The following is a 19,671-nucleotide window of genomic DNA, read 5'->3' as shown; positions in this document are numbered from 1 at the left end:
TAAACCGTGATTCCTAGCATAAACACTGATATACAGTCCAAAAGATGACAGAGAAGATACCAAAAACTATATATACACACACACAATGGATATACTACTCAACCATAAAAAAGATAAAGACATCTTTTGGATTAACCTGTATGGAGGTGGAACACATCCTTCTTAATAAATATCACAAGAATAGAGAAGCAAGAATCCAATGTACTCAATTCTAATATGAAGCCAGTAGACAAATTAATACACACCCACACAAGAGAAAAACTCAATTCAACTCAGGATGGGAGGAGGGAAGGGGACTGGTGAGCTCCCACCTAATGGACACGATGGAAAGGTACACAGCACACTTCTGGGTGTGGGGCACAGCTCTCCCGGAGACCTTGCCTAACAAATACAAACACTGTAACCTAATTGTTTGTACCTTCACATTAATCTGATATTTTAAAAAACTTCAATAACCCTGCAAAAAGGGTAAAAAGAGAATATTTTTTCCATACCAGTATTCCCTGGATCCTCAGAACTCGTATCAACGTTAGTATAGTGCTCTAACTTATTCACCAGTTGTGTTTCAATCTGATGAAGACTATGATCTCTAATAGCATTTTCAACATCTTCAGTGAATTTAATCTGTTCTGCCAAGCACAGTATCTATTGAATAAACGGAAAAATTATTTTTAAATAGCAATTTACTCAGTAATATTTTGTGAATTTAAGGAAAGATACCTTTTCCCTAATTGCCAACTATACATTGGACCTCTCGGTATGAATGTCATATGGTCAGCGCGAATGTTAATAGAGTAATACAGTAGTAGAGAAAGCACTGAAGCCTGCTCTTCAGAACCCATCTCACACTCCACTCCACTACAGTCCTACCACCCACCAAGCTTACTGCAACCACAGGGCCCTTTTACTTCCTTCCCATGACTATTCTCAGAAATGGTTTCTTTTCAACCAGTATTATGCCAAGATAGCAAAATATGATATATAATATTTAATAAAAAGGCAATCTCTTAGCATTTCAAAATAATTTCTTAGTATACTACAGAAGTCTATAATACCAAAATTTCTTTTCTTTCTTAAATTAAGATCTGTTTTAGTTTTACAATCTAACACCCATAGGTAGAAACCAAATACCTCAAGGCAAATGGCTTTCTATAATAGTACTAATACAGCAAGGCTACTGATAAAGCAATTTATATATTTACAGACCAACCTTTGAAAACCTATATCAAAATATTAGTAGTTTAATATAGTTTCTAAATAGACAAGGAAAACTGATATCCTCCTTAAACGAAAGGCATGATACGCGATCATAGGAAAGCACTACACCTATTGACCAATTAGTGAACAGATTTTTTTTTTTGAGACAGAGCCTCAAGCTGTCGCCTGGGTAGAGCGCTGTGGCAGCACAGCTCACAGCAACCTCCAACTCCTGGGCTCAAGCCAGTCTCCTGCCTCTGCCTCCCAAGTAGCTGGGACCACAGGTGCCCGCCACAACACCTGGCTATTTTTCTTTGGTTGCAGCCATCATTGTTGTTTGACGGGCCCGGGCTGGATTCGAACCTGCCAGCTCAGGTGTATGTGGCTGGTGCCTTAGCCACTTGAGCCACAGGAGCCAAGCCAAACAGACTTTTTTTTTTTTTTTTCTCATACATACCTTTCGGCATCCAGATGAATATCATCAAATGTTTTTACCAGATTTAATCATTTTTAGTTACCTATACATACATTTTATAACTCATCATAGCAGGCTAAGCTGCTACCTTGTTCTAACTTAAAACATTCTGTAAATATTGTATTATGGTTCTTCTGTGGGAGAGAAAGCCAATTGCTAACTCTTATTTTAGGTAAGTCATCTCCTACACTTTGTGGCACAAAATTCACCAGCTTCTTTAATTGGGTATATGGCAAAGCATTTAAGCAGAATCAAACCTGCTTTTGAGAAAAAGCCTTTGCTCTTTAATTTTCATACGAAAATGTTCACTTGCCCACCTCCAAACCTAAGACCCACATATCCAGACTTCCTTTCAGGCAATACGCTAAATTTCTATATTATAAATGCACATCAGTGTATCAATTTTTAATAATTTTTATTTCAAAATACTAGGAGGTATAAGTGTTCTGGTTACATGGATGAATCGCATAATGCTCAAGTCAGAGCTTTCACTGTGCTCATTTTTAACAGTCTGCTACAGAATGTCTGTGAGAAGCTAACAGAAATAATAGTCAAGATACAGTCTTGATTCTCAAGTCACATCACCACTGAATAGCTGGCCAGACATTCATATTATTAATTATCTAAAATGTAATGGCCACTTTAGGGGCTCTGTAAACATTATGTGACATTACCTTCAAAATGACTTGGTAATATAGGTATCACATACCTTCCTAACTGAGTGTTAAAATGTATCACTCACACAATGCAAGGGTACATTTCAAAACAACTAAGTATATTATAAATGTCTTACCACAAAAAATAAGTAAATGAGGCAATGGTTATGTTAATCAGTTTGATTTAAGCTTTCCATGTTGTATATCAAATCATCACATTGTACCCAATAAATGTACAGTTACGATTTAGTAATAATTAAATTAAAAATAAAAAAAAATGTAACACTCAGAAAATAACTGGAAAAGGCCAATTTAAGCCAAGGTCTGTCAGTTTTTTCCAGCTTTATCACGTTGCCTCCTTTCTAGACGCAGAAAGTACCTTCTCCATGTTATTCTAGGTCCTTACAAAAAAGAACTGAATTATCAGAACATGATAACCAGTCTCTGCCTTCCATGTAACAACTAACAGTACACAATCCCCTTATATAAATGCTCTTGAGATCAATTTTTCTTAGCTTTAACTGCTAATAAACAAGAATTCCTTATTTTTTTAATAGTTGACATTTTTACTTGAGTATTCAAGAGCCTAGAGGTAAGTTTCAAGCTCAAGTCCAGCAACTTTCTTTTGTCTTTCTTTCTCACTATATCTCCTGATAACAACTGTTATTTCCATGACCCAATTCTTATGTAATTTGTGTTTTTGTGAATTTTTTTTTTTTTGAAACAGAGTCTCACTCTGTCGCTCTGGGTAGAGTGCTATGACATCATAGTTCACAGCAATCTTAAACTATTAGGCTCAACTGATCCTTTTACCTCAGCTTCCCAAGTAGCTGGGACTACAGGCACCTGCCATAATGTCCGACTAGTTTTTCTATTTTTAGTAGAGACTGTGTCTCACACTACTCAGGCTGGTCTTGAACTCTGAAGCTCAGGCTATCCACCACCTTGGCCTTCCAGAGTATCAGGATTACAGGCGTGAGTCACACGCCTGGCTTGTGAAATTTTTTATATTATCTTTTATTCTAAGTTGATATAAATCCTATACAGAAGTTGACAAAATACTAAGAAACATTTTCAGAGGTAAAAAAATCAGCTTACTCATGGCATCGATTATTCAGTGATGATTACTTTTGTTTTTCTCTAAGAACACACAATTTTTTTACCCATATTTTGGTTTGCCTCAAAATACCAAAAGATACAAGAGGTATTTTTGTGAAAATGGCTCAGAATCTAAAATGCGCCAAGCTTTTATACTTTAAGAGAACCAACATAAAAACCTGTCCTAATAGCTACTAAATTTTTTAATATGAAATGCAAGTAATTTTGAAAGTTGTTGAGTAATGTTCTCTATGAGAAATCACAGAACATCCCAAGGTCTACCATCCCCTGTCTCCAGGAACTGAAGCTCCTGATGACTCCTGATAACAGCTACAGTGTTAGTCTGGCCCAAACACTGAACAAGACAGGATGTTCACCACAAGTCTTACTGCTGCACTTTGATATGGCCTGGAGCAAATTTTGTGAGCTAGTATCCAGGGTTTCCAGAGATGAGCTCCTATTAATGCTGAGCTGTAGCAACCTCTATAATCTACCATGTGACCTCTCAAATTCCCTGCCAATATACCACTTCAGTGTTGTGACCATATTTCAGACCTACACTAACATCCTGCTAAGCTCCTGTCAGCTCCAACCTCTTCGATGATCCCATGGAAGGAGTAGAGGGGATGAGAACAGCCAGAATGTTACTGAATGCCTGATTCCCTCATCTCCATCCCATCTCCATGGGCTTGGGTTGCTCACGTCTCAGCATGCCTTCTGCTTCAAAGCATCTGGACTACAGCAAGCTAATGGAGCTGGAAGAGAACTTCACTCTCATGCAATCCATTCCCCACATTTTACAGTTGAGGGAACTGAGACCCAGAAGTTAAGCAGTTTATCAATGTTAACTATTATATAAAGAAAGAACAAATATGCCAGTTATCTAAGCCTCCTGGCCTCTTGGTCAGAGATCTTTCATGACACCATGCTAACCTAAATTCTAAACACAGCCCTCCTACCTGTGAAGGGAATAAAGATGGATCGATTGCACCTTGAGAGCTTTGCCCAGCAGTAACACATTCCTTCAACAACTGCTTCAAAGTCTGCTTCATTTCTAAGGCCAAATCATTTAACCAAGCCTAAAAATAAAATTAGAAAATAATATACACAAATACAAAACAAATATATAATCTATTGGCTGACCCTATTCTTTTATTTCAGGAGGGGGATATTATAATTTCTTACGATTGTCATACTCCTAAAGTGTGTTATAGCCTCTTAATTATTTATTTTTTTAATAAACAGTTTAATTTGAAGAAAACAATTTTTCACCTCTTAGGATAATATGGGTATGAAAACTCATAATCTGTGGTCATTATTATCATGATGATCTATACAAACCAATAAAATATGAACATTTTAAAAGTAACCTATTAACTTCATCAAATCAAACTAGATAGTTGGGCCAATAAATAGTGTCAAATGGCTGGCTGAGTTCCCTGGCTCATGCTATTCTAGCAGCGCATATTAGGAAGATGTAACCATTGAAAGGGAGTGCTTCATCAGGTAAACGGTATTATTTTGGACTTAGGTTGCCTCATTAAACAAAAGTAATTTGTTTAAAAGTCAAAACAATGTATTTTTCCACTCACTTGATTATAGATAAAATAATAAAAGTAAAGTTAAAATAATGATGATGATTAATAGAAACAATGATGAATATTTATCAATCACTTCTTAACTTTAAAAGTACATCACTTACAGCAAAACGTAACAGCAAAAACTACAATTTCAGTTTTTCATCATTACTTACTTAAATTAACTCTAAATTCTAGCTTTTCTTTTTCACCTGTAGAGCACTTTGCAGCAGTAAAACCAGCATGACCCTTTGTCCACCTCAAAAGTCACTGAAGCTGAAGAATAAGCAAAGGCAACAGAGAAACCTACTTTCCTAACATCACAAGAGCTTCAGCTTTCCTTTGCTGACAAAACCGCCCTGGGTCACTTGCTAAAATTTAAATTGTTCCTCTCTCTCTCTCTCTCTATAGTCCCAACAAAACTGCAAAAGAGGAAAACAACAGAACTCTTAAACAAACGTGAGATCTACTTAGCAAAACTTCTGAGCTTTCAATCATCTGATATATGTACTGAATATCTAATAAAACGTTCAGGCCTAACCAGGAACAGACATTTTGCTAGACTAGATGGTTAAGTGCATATTTCATACTCCCTGATTTCGAGTTGGAAGAGTATATTAGAACCTAAAAATTAAAATTCAATGTGGTACAACCTACTGCAGGTTTGTTTTAATGGTATGCTTATAACAGGCCTTTGATCGGTTCACTTCTAGTCCTACAGAACCAGTTAATCAATAGTTGTTCTATAAAAGCACCTGTTTCAAGCTTACTTGTTCACGTAAATCAACTTGTATAATTCATATTTTAAAGGGCAGAAAGAATTAAAATTTATTGAGTACTTAGGTTTCAAGTACTATATAGTACATATAAAGCCCATTATTTAAATTTAATAGAAAGTATTTGTAACAGATAGAAGTTGAGCATCCCTAATGCAAAAAATCTGATATCCAAAATGCTCTAGAATCTGAAACTTTCTGAACTCAACATAATGCTAAAAGAAAATTCTTATTGGAGTATTTCAGATTTTCACATTAAGGATGCTGAACAAAATCCAAAAAAATATGAAATCCAAACATTTCTGATCTCAAACGTTTTAGATAAATGATACTCAACTTATATTGAGATTTCCATTTTGCTGATAAGAAAACCGAGACTCTAAGTCACACAACTAATAAGTGCTGGAGCTAATGTCAATGTCCAAGTCTTTTTGACTACAAAGACAAGGTTTTTTCATAATTATACGCTGCCTTCCAAAAATTAAAATCTCATATTCTTTTCTGAGATAATCTCACTGTGGCACCCTGGGTAGAGTGCCATGCAGTTATAATTCACAGCAACCTCAAACTCTTGGGCTCAAATAATCCTCTTGCCTCAGCCTGCTGAGTAGCTGAGACTACAGGTGCCCACCATAACCCCCAGTTAGTTTTTCTACTTTTTAGTAGAGATGGGGTCTGGCTCTTGCTCAGACTTGTTTTAAACTCCTCAGCTCAAGTGATACAGCCACCTAGGATTATAGACATGTGTTAGGATTATAGGCATGTGTTAGGATTATAGACATGTGTTAGGATTATAGGCATGTGTTAGGGTTATAGGCATGTATTAGGATTATAGACGTGTTAGGATTATAGGCATGTGTTAGGATTATAGGCATGTGTTAGGATTATAGGCATGTGTTAGGATTATAGCATGTGTTAGGGTTATAGGCATGTGTTAGGGTTATAGGCATGTGTTAGGATTATAGGCATGTGTTAGGATTATAGGCATGAGCCACCATGCCTGGCCTCATTCTGAATGTAATATAACAAATCATTTTTGAAGATGTGAGATGAATTTCCTAAAAGACCAAAAGTAACCAATTTTATCCTCCAAATTGACTTAACTATTTTTGATATAAAGTTCATACAGTTTTTTCTTTCTGTTTTCATACTTGAAAAAGAATTGCTTACCTCTACATTATTTGATAGAAGAACTTTATTTTTAAATGGTACAACTTCTCCCTCTAAAGATTTCATCGCAGTTATACGTTTTGATTCCTCATCAAAGCACACACTGTTAATACCTATAATAAAAAACCAACAATTGAATGCAAAGCATTACAGATACAATTATTAAACATGATATACATGTTACATATATAGTACACAATGTATACTACACATCCTATCATATACCGTAACAGAATTATAAAGTATATCACATATCTAAGTGCTCCTACTGAGAAAAACAAATCACTCTTCATCGATAGATGTTCTCATTACTAATATCAAGTATTTCCTATCAGTATCTAACTTTATGGAACTGATTCAGTGGTAAATTTACTGCTTATTTTGATATTTGTATATTTGTTTATTCATTCATTCCCACCATTTTCCAGAAAGAATGTCAATTAATACATATCAATCATTAAGAACTGTCCTAACTCTCATACATTCTTGATGGGAGTGGAAAATGTTATAGCTACTTTGTAAAATGATGTGGCAGTTTCTTAAAAAGTTAAATAAACACTTACTATATGACTTAGCAATTCCACAGTCGGTTATTTATCCAATTGAAATAAAAATATATGTCCACAAAAAGACTTGTAAGAATATTCACACTAGTTTTAACAACACTGGAAATAACCCAAACTTGCCCATCAATAGGTAAATGCATAAACAATAGAATACTATTCAGCAATAAAAAGAAATGAAATACAATTGTAGGTATCTCAAAAACATTATGCTAAGCAAAAAAAGCTAGACATCAATGAGTGCAAAGAATACATACGCGTGATTCCACTTACACGTATTTCTAAAAATGGCAGAAACTGATCTATAGTGATAATAATCAGATCAGAGCTTCCATGGGGCAGAGTGAAGTGGGTGGGAGAGGGGTAGGAATGACTCTAAAGAGGCATAAGGAAACTCTCTGGGCTGATGGCAATGTTCTACTATCAATCACAAAGGTAGTTACACAGGTAAACATAATTTGTCAAAACTCATCAAACTATATACTTAAGATAAAAGCAATGTATTATACATAAATTATGTATCAATAAAGTTTATTTTGTAAGTAGTTAAAAGCTTTCCTAGATGAGGCAGCAACAGCAACCAATATAGACAATATTATATATGAAACAAAAAGTAAGAGGCAAGGGGAAGGGCAAATAAGACTCCCTCACCCCAAATTTGCATATCACTTCATAATACATACAAAATAATAACTCATTTTGATCTTGAGAAAAAAAAACTTTATATTTGCAGTTTAGAAGAAAACAAAATTCCAGAGGGGTAAAATAACACTTAATTAAGTAATACTAGAGATGGATCTTGGATGCAAACCTTCTGAGTCCAAGAGCTTTCTACCACCTCCCATTGCCCAAGTCACGGTTACAGATGTAAGTACCCTAAAGCTTCAGATACATAGGAATTGGCAAATATTTCTATAAAGGACGAGAGAGTAAATATTTTAAGTTTAATGGTCCGTGTTAACTACTCAACTCTGCACTCATAGCATGGAAACAACTATAGACAATATATAAACTACTGAGCACAGCTATGTTCCAACAAAACCTTATTCAAGAACAACAGGTAGTGAGCCAGATTTGGTCCATGGCCTTTAGTTTGTTGTTCTCTGATTGTAAGTGAAAATTATCAAAGTTTTCCACCTCTTAAATTCAATTGGAAAAATATAGTTCTTTTCTGTAGAGCTGGCTGGGTCAATGGAATCATTAATTTGCTTGCTCTTCTGAAGCAAATGAAATACGGGAGTACTTCCATAGTTTACCACCTGCTTACACTGACCACCTCAAGTTGACCTAATGTTCACAGACCAGACATGCACCACATGTGCCCATTAGTATCGAAAGCCTAGTTCTTTAGCTTGGCCACTTTTGTATGTTGACCAGTTTGTTATAGCCTCTTGAATAGTCAATCTACAGTGGTTCTTCTGTATTTTGAGAAAATGATAGTCACTTTTTAACAAATTGATTCCATTTGCCATTAATAAATACCCCAACAAAGTGGCTCAACAGCATTAAAACATACCACACTAATCACTTCATACTTTCCCCCCACGTAATCTCACCTATTCCCAAAGTGTAATGGTCATCTCTATACAGATGACTATTGTTCCTGCATCCTCACTCAGGTCCCTCTGCTGACAGTAATTGCCTGCTGATTTGGATGTCTTTTAGGATAATTTAAACCCAATAACGAAGGGTATATTCTCCTTCACTTGCAGGCCTTTGTACAGACTGTTTTCTCTGGCCACCTTTTTATCCCAAGACCTGTACATTTGTCAGATCTTAGCTTAGATGTCACTTTTGCCATGATGCCCTAAAACTGAGTTAAATGCCCTCATTAAACACAGCTGCAGAACCACATACTTATGTCAATCACAGGAATTGTCACACTGTATTATACTTACCAACTTGCTAGCTTACCTCCCCATTAAACTATAAGTCTGCTCAACAGCCTAACATTATACGTGGCACATAGTTGAGAGTCAATAAATATCTGTTAAATAAATGTTGAATCCTACCAGCAAACAGCTTCTTAAGGTGAGACTGAATCACTGATGGGTTAGTAGACTGGCCCAATATCTCTAACAAGTCATCATCACCAATAAAATAAAATCTTGGGAATGCTGAGCGTTTTTCCTAATAAAAATAAAAACAAAAAATAACTTTCTCTTTTCAAACAATTAAGATATTAAGTATTTCACAATTTATTAAATAGATTTTTTAAACATGCCTCTAAAAATTCATTTAATGATTTCTGACATCTTTGAAGTTGATCGAGTATTGTTAGTAGACAATTTCTGATTCCTGCATGAGTAGTCAATGTTGTAACTCTATTGTCTTTGCTGATGTCAGTCATTATTGATCTATAAAAGAAAAATAAGTTGTTTTTACATGTATTTTAATACTTTGTTGGCTGAAAAAGATTAAGACATTCAATTTTTGCCTGCTTAACACAAGCTAGAAGTAACACTATTCAAATCAGTAACATATCATTACATTTCTAAAAAAAAAATTACCAAAATTAATCTCATCATTTTAACTGTCTATATTACAAATTCTCTTATTTTTTATTCGCTAAAAAAAATTAAACCCTGACTCATAGAGCTAAGGTGCCAGTGACAATGAAAAACATTAAATAACTTTTTCAAAATATTTAAATAAAATGATGATAAATGCTAAGAAGGAAAAGTACAAAGTATGGCTGATGTGGCTATCAGAGCATCCCGTGACCTAGGCCTTCTTTGAAGAAGTAAATTAAGATGAGCTGGGAATGATGAATAAAAAGAAAAAGTCAGTGATTAGAAAGGAAAGAGCTTCTAGCAAAGATCCTGGTAAAGAGCTAAGTATGTCTTAAGAAACTAAAGGCTGGAATCACTAAAGCAAAACGGAGGACAGCACAAAAAAGACCACAGAAATAGACAAGGAGCAGACCTTGCTTCACCCTGAGAGCAATGGGAAACCATTTTAAAATTTTACTTGTAGAAGTAAAAAAAGGAAGTGCTGACACTGCATTTTTAAACAATTACTGTGAATGTTGTGTGAAAAACTTATGTACAAGAAAAAGTCACAAGATTAATGTCATAAGCAAGAGAGACAGGACTTTAGAAAGGGTTAAGTATAGCTATATAAATATCTTTGGTTCAAGATATATTAAGCTAAAATCAACAAAACTTGGTAACCTGATGTATGTGGAAGTAGAATATAAGGATGATATCAATCAAAAATATCCATCATGTTTGTGCTTTTGGCAATTAGGTGGAATCACTTAATGAGACAGGAATTATAGAGAAAAGATCAATGGGAATGGAATTAGGGAGTAAGTTCATGAATTCAGTTTTGACCTGAGTGGTTAAAAATGTTTAGTAGAACTGGAGCTTAGAAGAGAAATACTGGCTATACACAAAAGTTGATGAGAGAAGAGGACTGATGCTGAGAGTCATTAAGATTAAAGATTACCTAAGGAGGGAACACAGAGTGACAAGGTCTACGTCCAAAGGCCTAGAGAGAAGTGAGGACTGGGAACCAGCAGTAGAATCAGAGAGACAGTCAGAAAACCAAGTGAAGACGTATTACAGCAGCCAAGGGAAGAAACTTTCCAAGAAAGAGGAGATGCTCAACTCTGTAAAACACTAGTGAGAGGCGGCGCCTGTGGCTCAAAGGAGTAGGGCGCCGCCCCATATGCCAGAGGTGGCGAGTTCAAACTCAGCCCCAGCCAAAAACTGCAAACTAAATAAATAAAATAAAATACTAGTGAGAGAGAGAAAAAATAAATAAGAATGAAAAATGCCCTTGAATTTAAACCAGGAAAGTAATTGGTGATTTTAGAAAGTATATATATATTTTAGGTAGAGCAGACCAAAATGGTTCAAGAAGTGAATGCTTAAATGAGAAACATCTTCTCAGAAGCATCTACTAGGCAAAGAGTCTACCAATAGTGTAAAATTAATTGGCTTGTATTAAGCTCTTAGGAATGAACAAAAAACGGCTTCGTTTGTCTATGCCCGGTGTAGCCATACTGACCTAAAATCTTCATCAACTCTGTTGAAGCGTGTCTGTTCTTTTGGCAATGCTCCACGGCCAAAAATGGGCTCCAAATACACCCACTTTCTCTGAATGTGATTTAAATTCTGCAGGTACTCATCTAACTCTGCAAGTTTTCTTTCCCAAACTGACACTTTATCTTCGAATCCTTTATAATAAGGAGAATCCTTTAAGGACTGAAGAAGGCATCTATTATCTCCAACCTGATTTACTATATCTTTCCAGTCTTTAATCAGCTTGATAGTTCGATTTTGGCTGTCTTCATAATCAATCAATGTAAACACCGCTCCAACTCCCCAAAGATCAAGTTCACGTAAAGCTTCTCTGATTGTAACTTCACCTTGTGCCCGACTATTTAAATCCTATGTAACACAAAATATCCATATTTATTATTTCAACATTAATTACCATGTAAATAAATTCTAAAAATACACTTTATAATATTTTTAATGTGGCTTTTTAACAAAAAGTAAAAAAAAATTAACTGGATATATTTTACATGTAATCCAAAAGAATTACTGGCTATTTTACAAAGCATATCAGATACTAAGCCTCCTAGTTCATGTGGTCAACATTTTATACAAAGTTCTGCCTTATGCCTTTTACTTCTACAAAAGAAAAACAGAAAATTTAAGCCAAAATTAGTCTGGCTTATTTAAGTTTTGTAGACCAAAAGACCAAATTTGGAAGAATAGAAATTCAGGAATGTTACAATAATGTTATTGTAAATTCTAATACATCGAAAACAATTAACAACCAACTAGAGCTATCTTTTGTCGTAGTGATGCTTTATAACTTATCAAGATTATCTTTAAATATGTTCCAGGATTATTAACAAATGTAAAGGTTTACTTTTTGGATGGAAAATAAAACAATTTGACATCTAGAGTCCTTACATTTTTAAATGGACAGAATATAACATAGAAAGTCTGCACTTATGATAAAATTGTGAAAAGTTTTACTTTTACCTGAGACATTTTCTAAACCTGATTAGCAAGCAAGCTACTTCTTGATTTAGCTCTCTAGATTTTTATAGTTTCTATTTGTAACACAACATACAATTTTAAATGTATTTTATGTTCAATGATTTATATTTGTTTACTTTTTTGATTAAGGATGACTCTTTTCTTCAAGAAAGACTTTTTTAATTTCATATTTGTTCTCTCTCAAGGAACTATACTGTATTATTGTATTTATAACCCCATACACAGTGCCCAACTGATTCAGAGGCATTACTAACGAAAGAATAATGAGATAAGGAAACACTGTCACTATTTTAAGAGAGGAAAAGGTCTTATTTGCGATTTTATTTAAACAACAAAATATGAAGCAAAATTGCATATTAATAAAGCTCAGATTTATGAGATAGGTATAAAAGTGATTCCTACTTTAAGATCTGCAGTTTTGGCTACAATTGTATCAGCTACTCTGAGCAAATCACCAAACAACAACTTCTCTAGACTAGTCCCCCTAGGAAGACCAAGCAGACGAAAAAGGTCCAGCCAGTGATCTGGAGAAAGATGCTCCCCTCTCACGTATTTCAAGATAGGAATTACAATCTGTTAAAAACAAGAGAGAGAGAGAAAGAGAAAAAAGCGTATGTATACACATATACACATACATGCATTAGCAAAATACAAATTAGTATTTACTTTTTATGGTTATTAGCTATCAAAATTTTAATTACCCTGTTATCTTGTTTAATGATTTTGAAATATATATATATATATATTTTTTTTTAGACAGAGTCTCACCATGTCACCCTCACATCACCGCTGGTAGCATCACCGCTCACCATGTCACCGGTACACATCACCGGTGTAGCATCACCGTTCACAGCAACCTCAAACTCTTGGGCTTAAGCAATTCTCTTGCCTCAGCCTCCCAAGTTGCTGGAACTACAGGCCCACCACGATGCCGGCTAATTTTACATTGTATTGTCATTATTGTTTAGCAGGCCTGGGCTAGGTTTGGACCCTCCAGCACTGGTGTATGTGGCTGGCACCCTAACCATTGAGCAATAGGTGCCAAGCCTGAAATCTGTATATTCTTAAACAAAATTGTACAAAATTTTTTATCAAACATTGCTATAGATACCTGCAAATTTCTCTTTGTAGTTTAATATATTTTAAAACGTGACACAGATATTTCTATTGGTGTTATTTTACAATGTGACCCATTGTGCACTAGGATATGTATGTAACACTTTATTTTTGAATTTTAAGTATAAATTTCTTAATTAAAACTTCTTACCAGTAGTAGCAGAAATATCAACAATTTCTATGGTTTATTCTTTGTTTCCTATTTTCTTCATGAAATGGCATAATTCAATTGAGAACATATAAACCAAAATTCTAGTGCTGTCTCACTATGTCATAAAAAGACACAGGAAAGCTCCAAATTCATTTTTAATTAGAAAAATAAGGAAAACAATCTTACTTTGTATTTGTCAACTTCAGATTGCAATTTCACTGTCATTACTGAATGTTCTTCAATCTTCCTTAATCTGTCATGCCAATTCATCAAAAATTCCTCAAACAGATATGTCTTAGTCCTATGAAATACCAAAAACATATCTTAAACTCATCACTCAATATTAAAACTACCAAATCATGAGTCTAAATATTGTTTTGAATCAAACCGAAAAGTAATCCAATCTTCATTGGCCATTTCCTGAAATCCTTGCTGAAACTCTTCATAAAGGGCCCAGATTTGTGCGCAGCTCTCAATGTCTTTAGATATGCTATATGCCAGAGAGAAATTAGGCTCTTCTAGTCCAAAATGATGGCAATCGTCACTACAGAAACAAACATTGAAATATTAAATTTTAAAAAGAGCAGAACTGCTAAGTAACAATGGTGATTTATCTGCATTTTGGTGTGTGTGTGCATGTAAGTGCACATGTGTATGGATTTGATAGTGGAGATATGTAGTGACAAACTACCCATTTTTCACAAGAATTTTACTGTAACTTTTATACACAGTCTCTACTAAATTCATTAATACGCATTTTTCCAAAGGAGCCAAAATCAAGCTGGTAATGTTAATATATCAAGATTTTTATGTACATAATATGTCATATATGTAAATATTCCTGACTATATGAATCTATCTGAGAAGGAAATAATCTCAGTTGAAAAAGCTAGCTTCTAGAATATAAGATATCCTTAATCTAATTGATATGCCATTTAATAATTATGGTAATAAACCCTCTACTCACTTATGAAAGCAATTACTTTATGGGCACATTTGCTAACCTAGACCCAGCTGTGTCCAACTTTATCTCTTTGCATTATTATAAGATGAACAAACACATTTTTTAAGTCTTTTGTTAGTACTTATTTTGTTACATTCATTTTTTCCCCCAGAGATAATAAAAGTAATTTTTCCAAAAATTTTATGTATTCCATTTTTAAATAGGATGAGATCACAGAAAGTGAGTAATCTACACCCTAATATAACTTTTATTTTGGGACAGTCTTACTTTGTCACCCTCAGGAGAGTGTGGTGACGTCATTGCTCATAGCAACCTCAAACTCTTGGGCTCAAGCAACCCTCTTGCCTCAGCTTCCTGAGTAGTTGGGACTATAGTCGCCTGCCATAACACCTGGCTATTTTTTTTTTTTTTTTGAGACAGGGTCTCGTTTTGGTTCAGACTGGTCTAGAACTCCTAAGCTCTAGCAATCCACCTGCCTCGGCCTCCCAGAGTGCTAGCATTACAGGCGTGAGCCACCATGCCCAGCCTCTAATATAACTTTTAAATAAATTTAATTTTCTATTCTATTTTTAGTCATTTCTTGAAATTTGTTTTTTCAGCTCTTAATATCTTTGTATAAAACCACACCAAAGACGGCAGTAACATGAATAGTCATTATTTGCAGTTCAAAAACTACTGAAGTTTATGAGGAAATGCATTAAGAAAGCGGATGTAAGAAAATTACAAGCTTAATATATGTGTGTATAAATTTAAAACTTTTTTTCAAAATGAGTGCTATCAGTTTAAAAGAAAACACATACACTAGCTTTTTTCTTATGACTTCAAGATCATCAAACTCAATTTTTTTTTCTTTTATTGACTTTGCACTTTTATCAAGAGTCTCATGTTGTCCAGCTTCAATGGTATCATCACCAGGCTTTAGTTGGTCCCAACGAGCTTTAAATTTTTCCAGTTCTTGATAATAAATCTGAAGACGTGATTTCACATTTCCTTTCATCACTTCAATCTACAAGCCAATAGAGTTTAGGTAACTTAATGCAGGGTAAAACTGTACTTCATTTTAACATTCTTATTTCCAATACTTTCTTTTTAAAAGTGAAAAAAAATAACACCAACTTTTCAAAGATTATTTTAATTACTGATTCCAGTGTAATAAAATTATTCAAAGATATAACTAAACCATAAATTCATAGTAACAAGAGATAACCCTCAAATGTCATCATTAAAAAAAGCATTCATGGGGCGGCGCCTGTGGCTCAGTGAGTAGGGCACCGGTCCCATATGCCGGAGGTGGCGGGTTCAAACCCAGCCCCGGCCAAAAACCACAAAAAAAAAAAAAAAAAAAGCATTCATGTGATTAGACCCAACTACTACAACTATCAACAAAAGTGATGTAATAAAAACAATGTGTATTCAATGAGTGTTGATTGTTCAACCTGAGTATAAAGCTGCTAAATTGAGGAAAATATTTCCCAGTTTCCCATGCAATGAAGGGCCACAAGATTTGTACTCAACAAATGTAAGTGTAGTAAACGTTTAACTTCTAGGTTGTACCCTTTTTTTTTTTCTTTTTTTTCCAGAGGGAAATGAGCCTTTACTAGGTAAGCAGAAACCATTGCTCACTTTTATTTCTAGGGACATTAGCAAGAAGGGTATGAGTCTGGTAAAATCTGATGCTTATCTCTTTTTTTTTTTTTATTGTTGGGGATTCATTGAGGGTCTAGGTTGTACCCTTAAAGACAGAAGATACTCCTATTTCTTTCCCCTTTCCAACTTTCTACTAAGGTAGCAACTAAATGTAATAGTAATCCACCTTGAACAACACCCTAAAGATGATGGACAAAGAACATTAAAGAAACTCGGGGTCCAGACAAAATTACAAGACAGAGGCACAATAGTCTAACATGAGAGAGAAACTTAGCTACAAAGTTTTTGAGTCTTCATTAGAATAGTCAAACTTGATATCCTAATAAATTTAGTAATTTAAGAAAGAATATGAGTTTCAGAAATAAACTTAAGCCACACATGGTAGGTAAACAATAAATTCATTCATAAAACTGAAAATAATATTACATTTAGAAGAGACTGGTTTCCTCTTGGTATAATAGGAAGTGAAGAATAACCAGGTAAACAATCATCATTTATATGAAGTATTTTACAATACAAATACTATTAGAGGTCAATTTCAACAGCAACACTAAACTCTTACAAACCTGAGCTATAAAGATAAACAAAAAATCGTAAGTGAGAAAAATTAAGTATCTATTTTAATAAAATAACTAAAAGACTCTTACCTGATCTTTAATCATAAGTTGGTGACTTTCCATCATCAACTCAAATTTATCCCACTTAGCTTTCAGATTACTAATTGTTTCTAAACCTCCACCAGCCACAGTTCGTAGAAGTCTGTTTTTATCTTCAGCTTCTTGAAATAAGGGCAAAATCTAAAGGTTTAAAAAAAAAAAACCAAATCTGAATAACAATTTATTTTACCAAATCTTCTAAGAGTTAATTTATTTTAATTTTTGTTTAAATTCTATTTTAAATTTTGTTGAAAATTTACCTTAAATTTTGTTTTTAATGCAATATTTTTGCATTTAAATAATTTATTAAATTCCTGGATATGCTGATTTGGCAAAAACAAAAAAAATTCCTAGATATAAACTTTCTAGTGGTTATTTATCATTATATACAAGCTCAATAAAATCACTCTAACATCAAAGGTTAAAAGAGATAATAAATGTAGTACAATGAGACTAAATGAAATCCATAGACAACACGATGGCTAGTCAAAGTAAAGTTCTCATTATAATTGTTCCATTCATAAGAAAATGCTAGGGCGGTGCCTGTGGCTCAGTGAGTAGGGTGCCGGCTCCATATACGGAGGGTGGCATGTTCAAACCTGGCTCAGGGCCAAATTGTAACAAAAAAATAGCTGGGCATTGTGGCAGCTGTAGTCCCAGCCACTGGTGAGGCTGAGGCAAGAGAATCGGCTAAGCCCAGGAATTGGAGGTTGCTGTGAGCTGTGACGCCACAGCACTCTACCAAGGGTGACAAGTGAGAGTTTGTCTGAAAAAAAAAAGAAAAGAAAATGCTAGACAAGACTTCTAAAAGAGCTAAATTTGGTGATTATCTAAGAATGTAAGTTAACTAAACTATTCCATTTAAAAGAGACAAGAAAGTCATGAAAAATGTAATTAAACATATAACTGAAGAAGTGAAATTACGCTCCTACACTCAAGATTTCTAATTGAAATTGCCCTAAATTTTATTAAACAGTCTGGGTAGGTCAATGGGTACTTGAATTGCCTTTATGCTTTGTAAAGCACTGTAAAAGATTAGTATCTTATAATTAACACTTGTGCTTTTACTACTCAACAAAACAATAAAATCCACTTAAAGATTTTTAAATATCACTGTACATTCATAATAATACAGACAACATAAGAAATTCAAATATATCTCAATGACAAGGTTGCTATCCCTGGGCAGGATCAGTTTCATCTGAGAAACAGAGAAAAGCCAATGGACAAATAAGCCAGGTTGCGCTAGAAAAATCAAAAAGAAAATGATAGAACAGGATTTTAATTCATACTTAAAAACAGAACTTAGGTTTGCCTGTAATGACATCACAAGTTTACTAATTGACCTGCCTGTGAGTAGACACTCCATGAGAACAGAGCATGTTCACAGCTACATCCCCACCTCCAAGCACAGTACCTGGGATATATCAAATGATTGATAAATATCTATCAAATACCTTCGTAAATAAATGTTGCTCAACTGCTACAGCTCATAACCATTCCTTTTCTAGTTAATTCCTTCTACTAGACAGATACATTATTTTATTCACCTTTAAATCTCCTTCTAGGCCATCACATAATATACCATTTCTTTCATCAGAAAGGTATATTATTTCATTCCCCTTTAAATGCTCTTTATAACTTTAAGTCTATCACACAGGAGGGACACATAAAAGTTTTATACTAATTTGAGTTATTTTTCCTTCAACTAAATTATCCATAATATGCTCTATAAAACTTTGGCTTGTTTATTCTGGGCTCTAGCCTTGTGGATACTGTTTTTATGAATCTTTTCCACTCTTTCATCTTTGTCTTTAATTATGAACTCTTTTCATTTTGTGTGTGTGTATTCCTAATTCCCTCTAACTTCATACTTTAGCATCCTAAAATTATAACCCTAAAAGTAACGGCATGAATTATTTTACATTTTCTCCATTATGCCACATCAGAAAATAGACTGCAACTACTTTTGAAAAAATACTAGGTATTACTGTTACTGTTTAATTGCACCAACACAGATAGCATCAAGAGTATAATTAGGAGCCAAGGAGTTGGACCACATCATTGAAGACCTTCTTATAAAGTTGACATGATGTATTTCTAAATAATCACACAAAATTATCTAATTTAAACATTTCTAATATAGTAAAAAATAACAATAATAACTTTACTTTGTGAGTCTCACCTCTGGTTTCCGTTCTTGGAGTTTGCCATACTGGAAATTAGCATCACCTATTTCTTCCACAGACTGGGGCATAACTGTTAAGACTTCCATAGCCTCAGTAACAAATGTATCAATTTCATGTAATTGAGCTGAATAGGAAATAGCAAATGCAAGAAATGTTATTACTACCACCAAAAATATTTCATTAATCACAACATGAAATACATTAAATTCTAAATTATCATTTGCTTTCACAAAATAAAATTTCAAAATGTGGAATAAACAAAGAAATTCCTTCTCATAAAAGTTTAGTTGTTCTGTATTATATTTAAAATGTTTCAGAAGAAAATTAAGCTAGGCATAGTGCCTCAGGCCTATAATCCTAGCACTTTGGGAGGCTGAGGCAGGAGGATGGCTTGAGGCCAGAAGTTTGACACCAG

The 19,671-nt window shown here is 34.2% G+C and overlaps 1 protein-coding gene across 2 annotated transcripts in view; it reads right to left on the bottom strand.

Moving 5' to 3' along the window:
- DYNC2H1 (dynein cytoplasmic 2 heavy chain 1) overlaps positions 1 to 19,671 on the bottom strand; it is a 306,843-nt gene that overhangs the window by 244,442 nt on the left and 42,730 nt on the right. For both annotated transcript variants that reach the window (XM_053562839.1, XM_053562840.1), the window contains exons 20-31: positions 19,253 to 19,380; positions 17,059 to 17,208; positions 15,565 to 15,770; positions 14,189 to 14,344; positions 13,987 to 14,101; positions 12,936 to 13,106; positions 11,527 to 11,909; positions 9,737 to 9,869; positions 9,525 to 9,642; positions 6,950 to 7,062; positions 4,386 to 4,505; positions 495 to 645 (exon numbers count right to left, since the gene is read on the bottom strand). In XM_053562839.1, the coding sequence (XP_053418814.1) occupies positions 495 to 645; positions 4,386 to 4,505; positions 6,950 to 7,062; positions 9,525 to 9,642; positions 9,737 to 9,869; positions 11,527 to 11,909; positions 12,936 to 13,106; positions 13,987 to 14,101; positions 14,189 to 14,344; positions 15,565 to 15,770; positions 17,059 to 17,208; positions 19,253 to 19,380 (1,944 nt within the window). The remainder of the gene's footprint in view (positions 1 to 494; positions 646 to 4,385; positions 4,506 to 6,949; positions 7,063 to 9,524; positions 9,643 to 9,736; positions 9,870 to 11,526; positions 11,910 to 12,935; positions 13,107 to 13,986; positions 14,102 to 14,188; positions 14,345 to 15,564; positions 15,771 to 17,058; positions 17,209 to 19,252; positions 19,381 to 19,671) is intronic.

This window comes from Nycticebus coucang, chromosome 14 (assembly GCF_027406575.1).
Source record: "Nycticebus coucang isolate mNycCou1 chromosome 14, mNycCou1.pri, whole genome shotgun sequence".
In the NCBI taxonomy this organism is placed as follows: Eukaryota; Metazoa; Chordata; class Mammalia; order Primates; family Lorisidae; genus Nycticebus; species Nycticebus coucang.
Note: the sequence above shows the minus strand (reverse complement) of the source record. Positions and strands in the feature narration are given on the sequence as shown.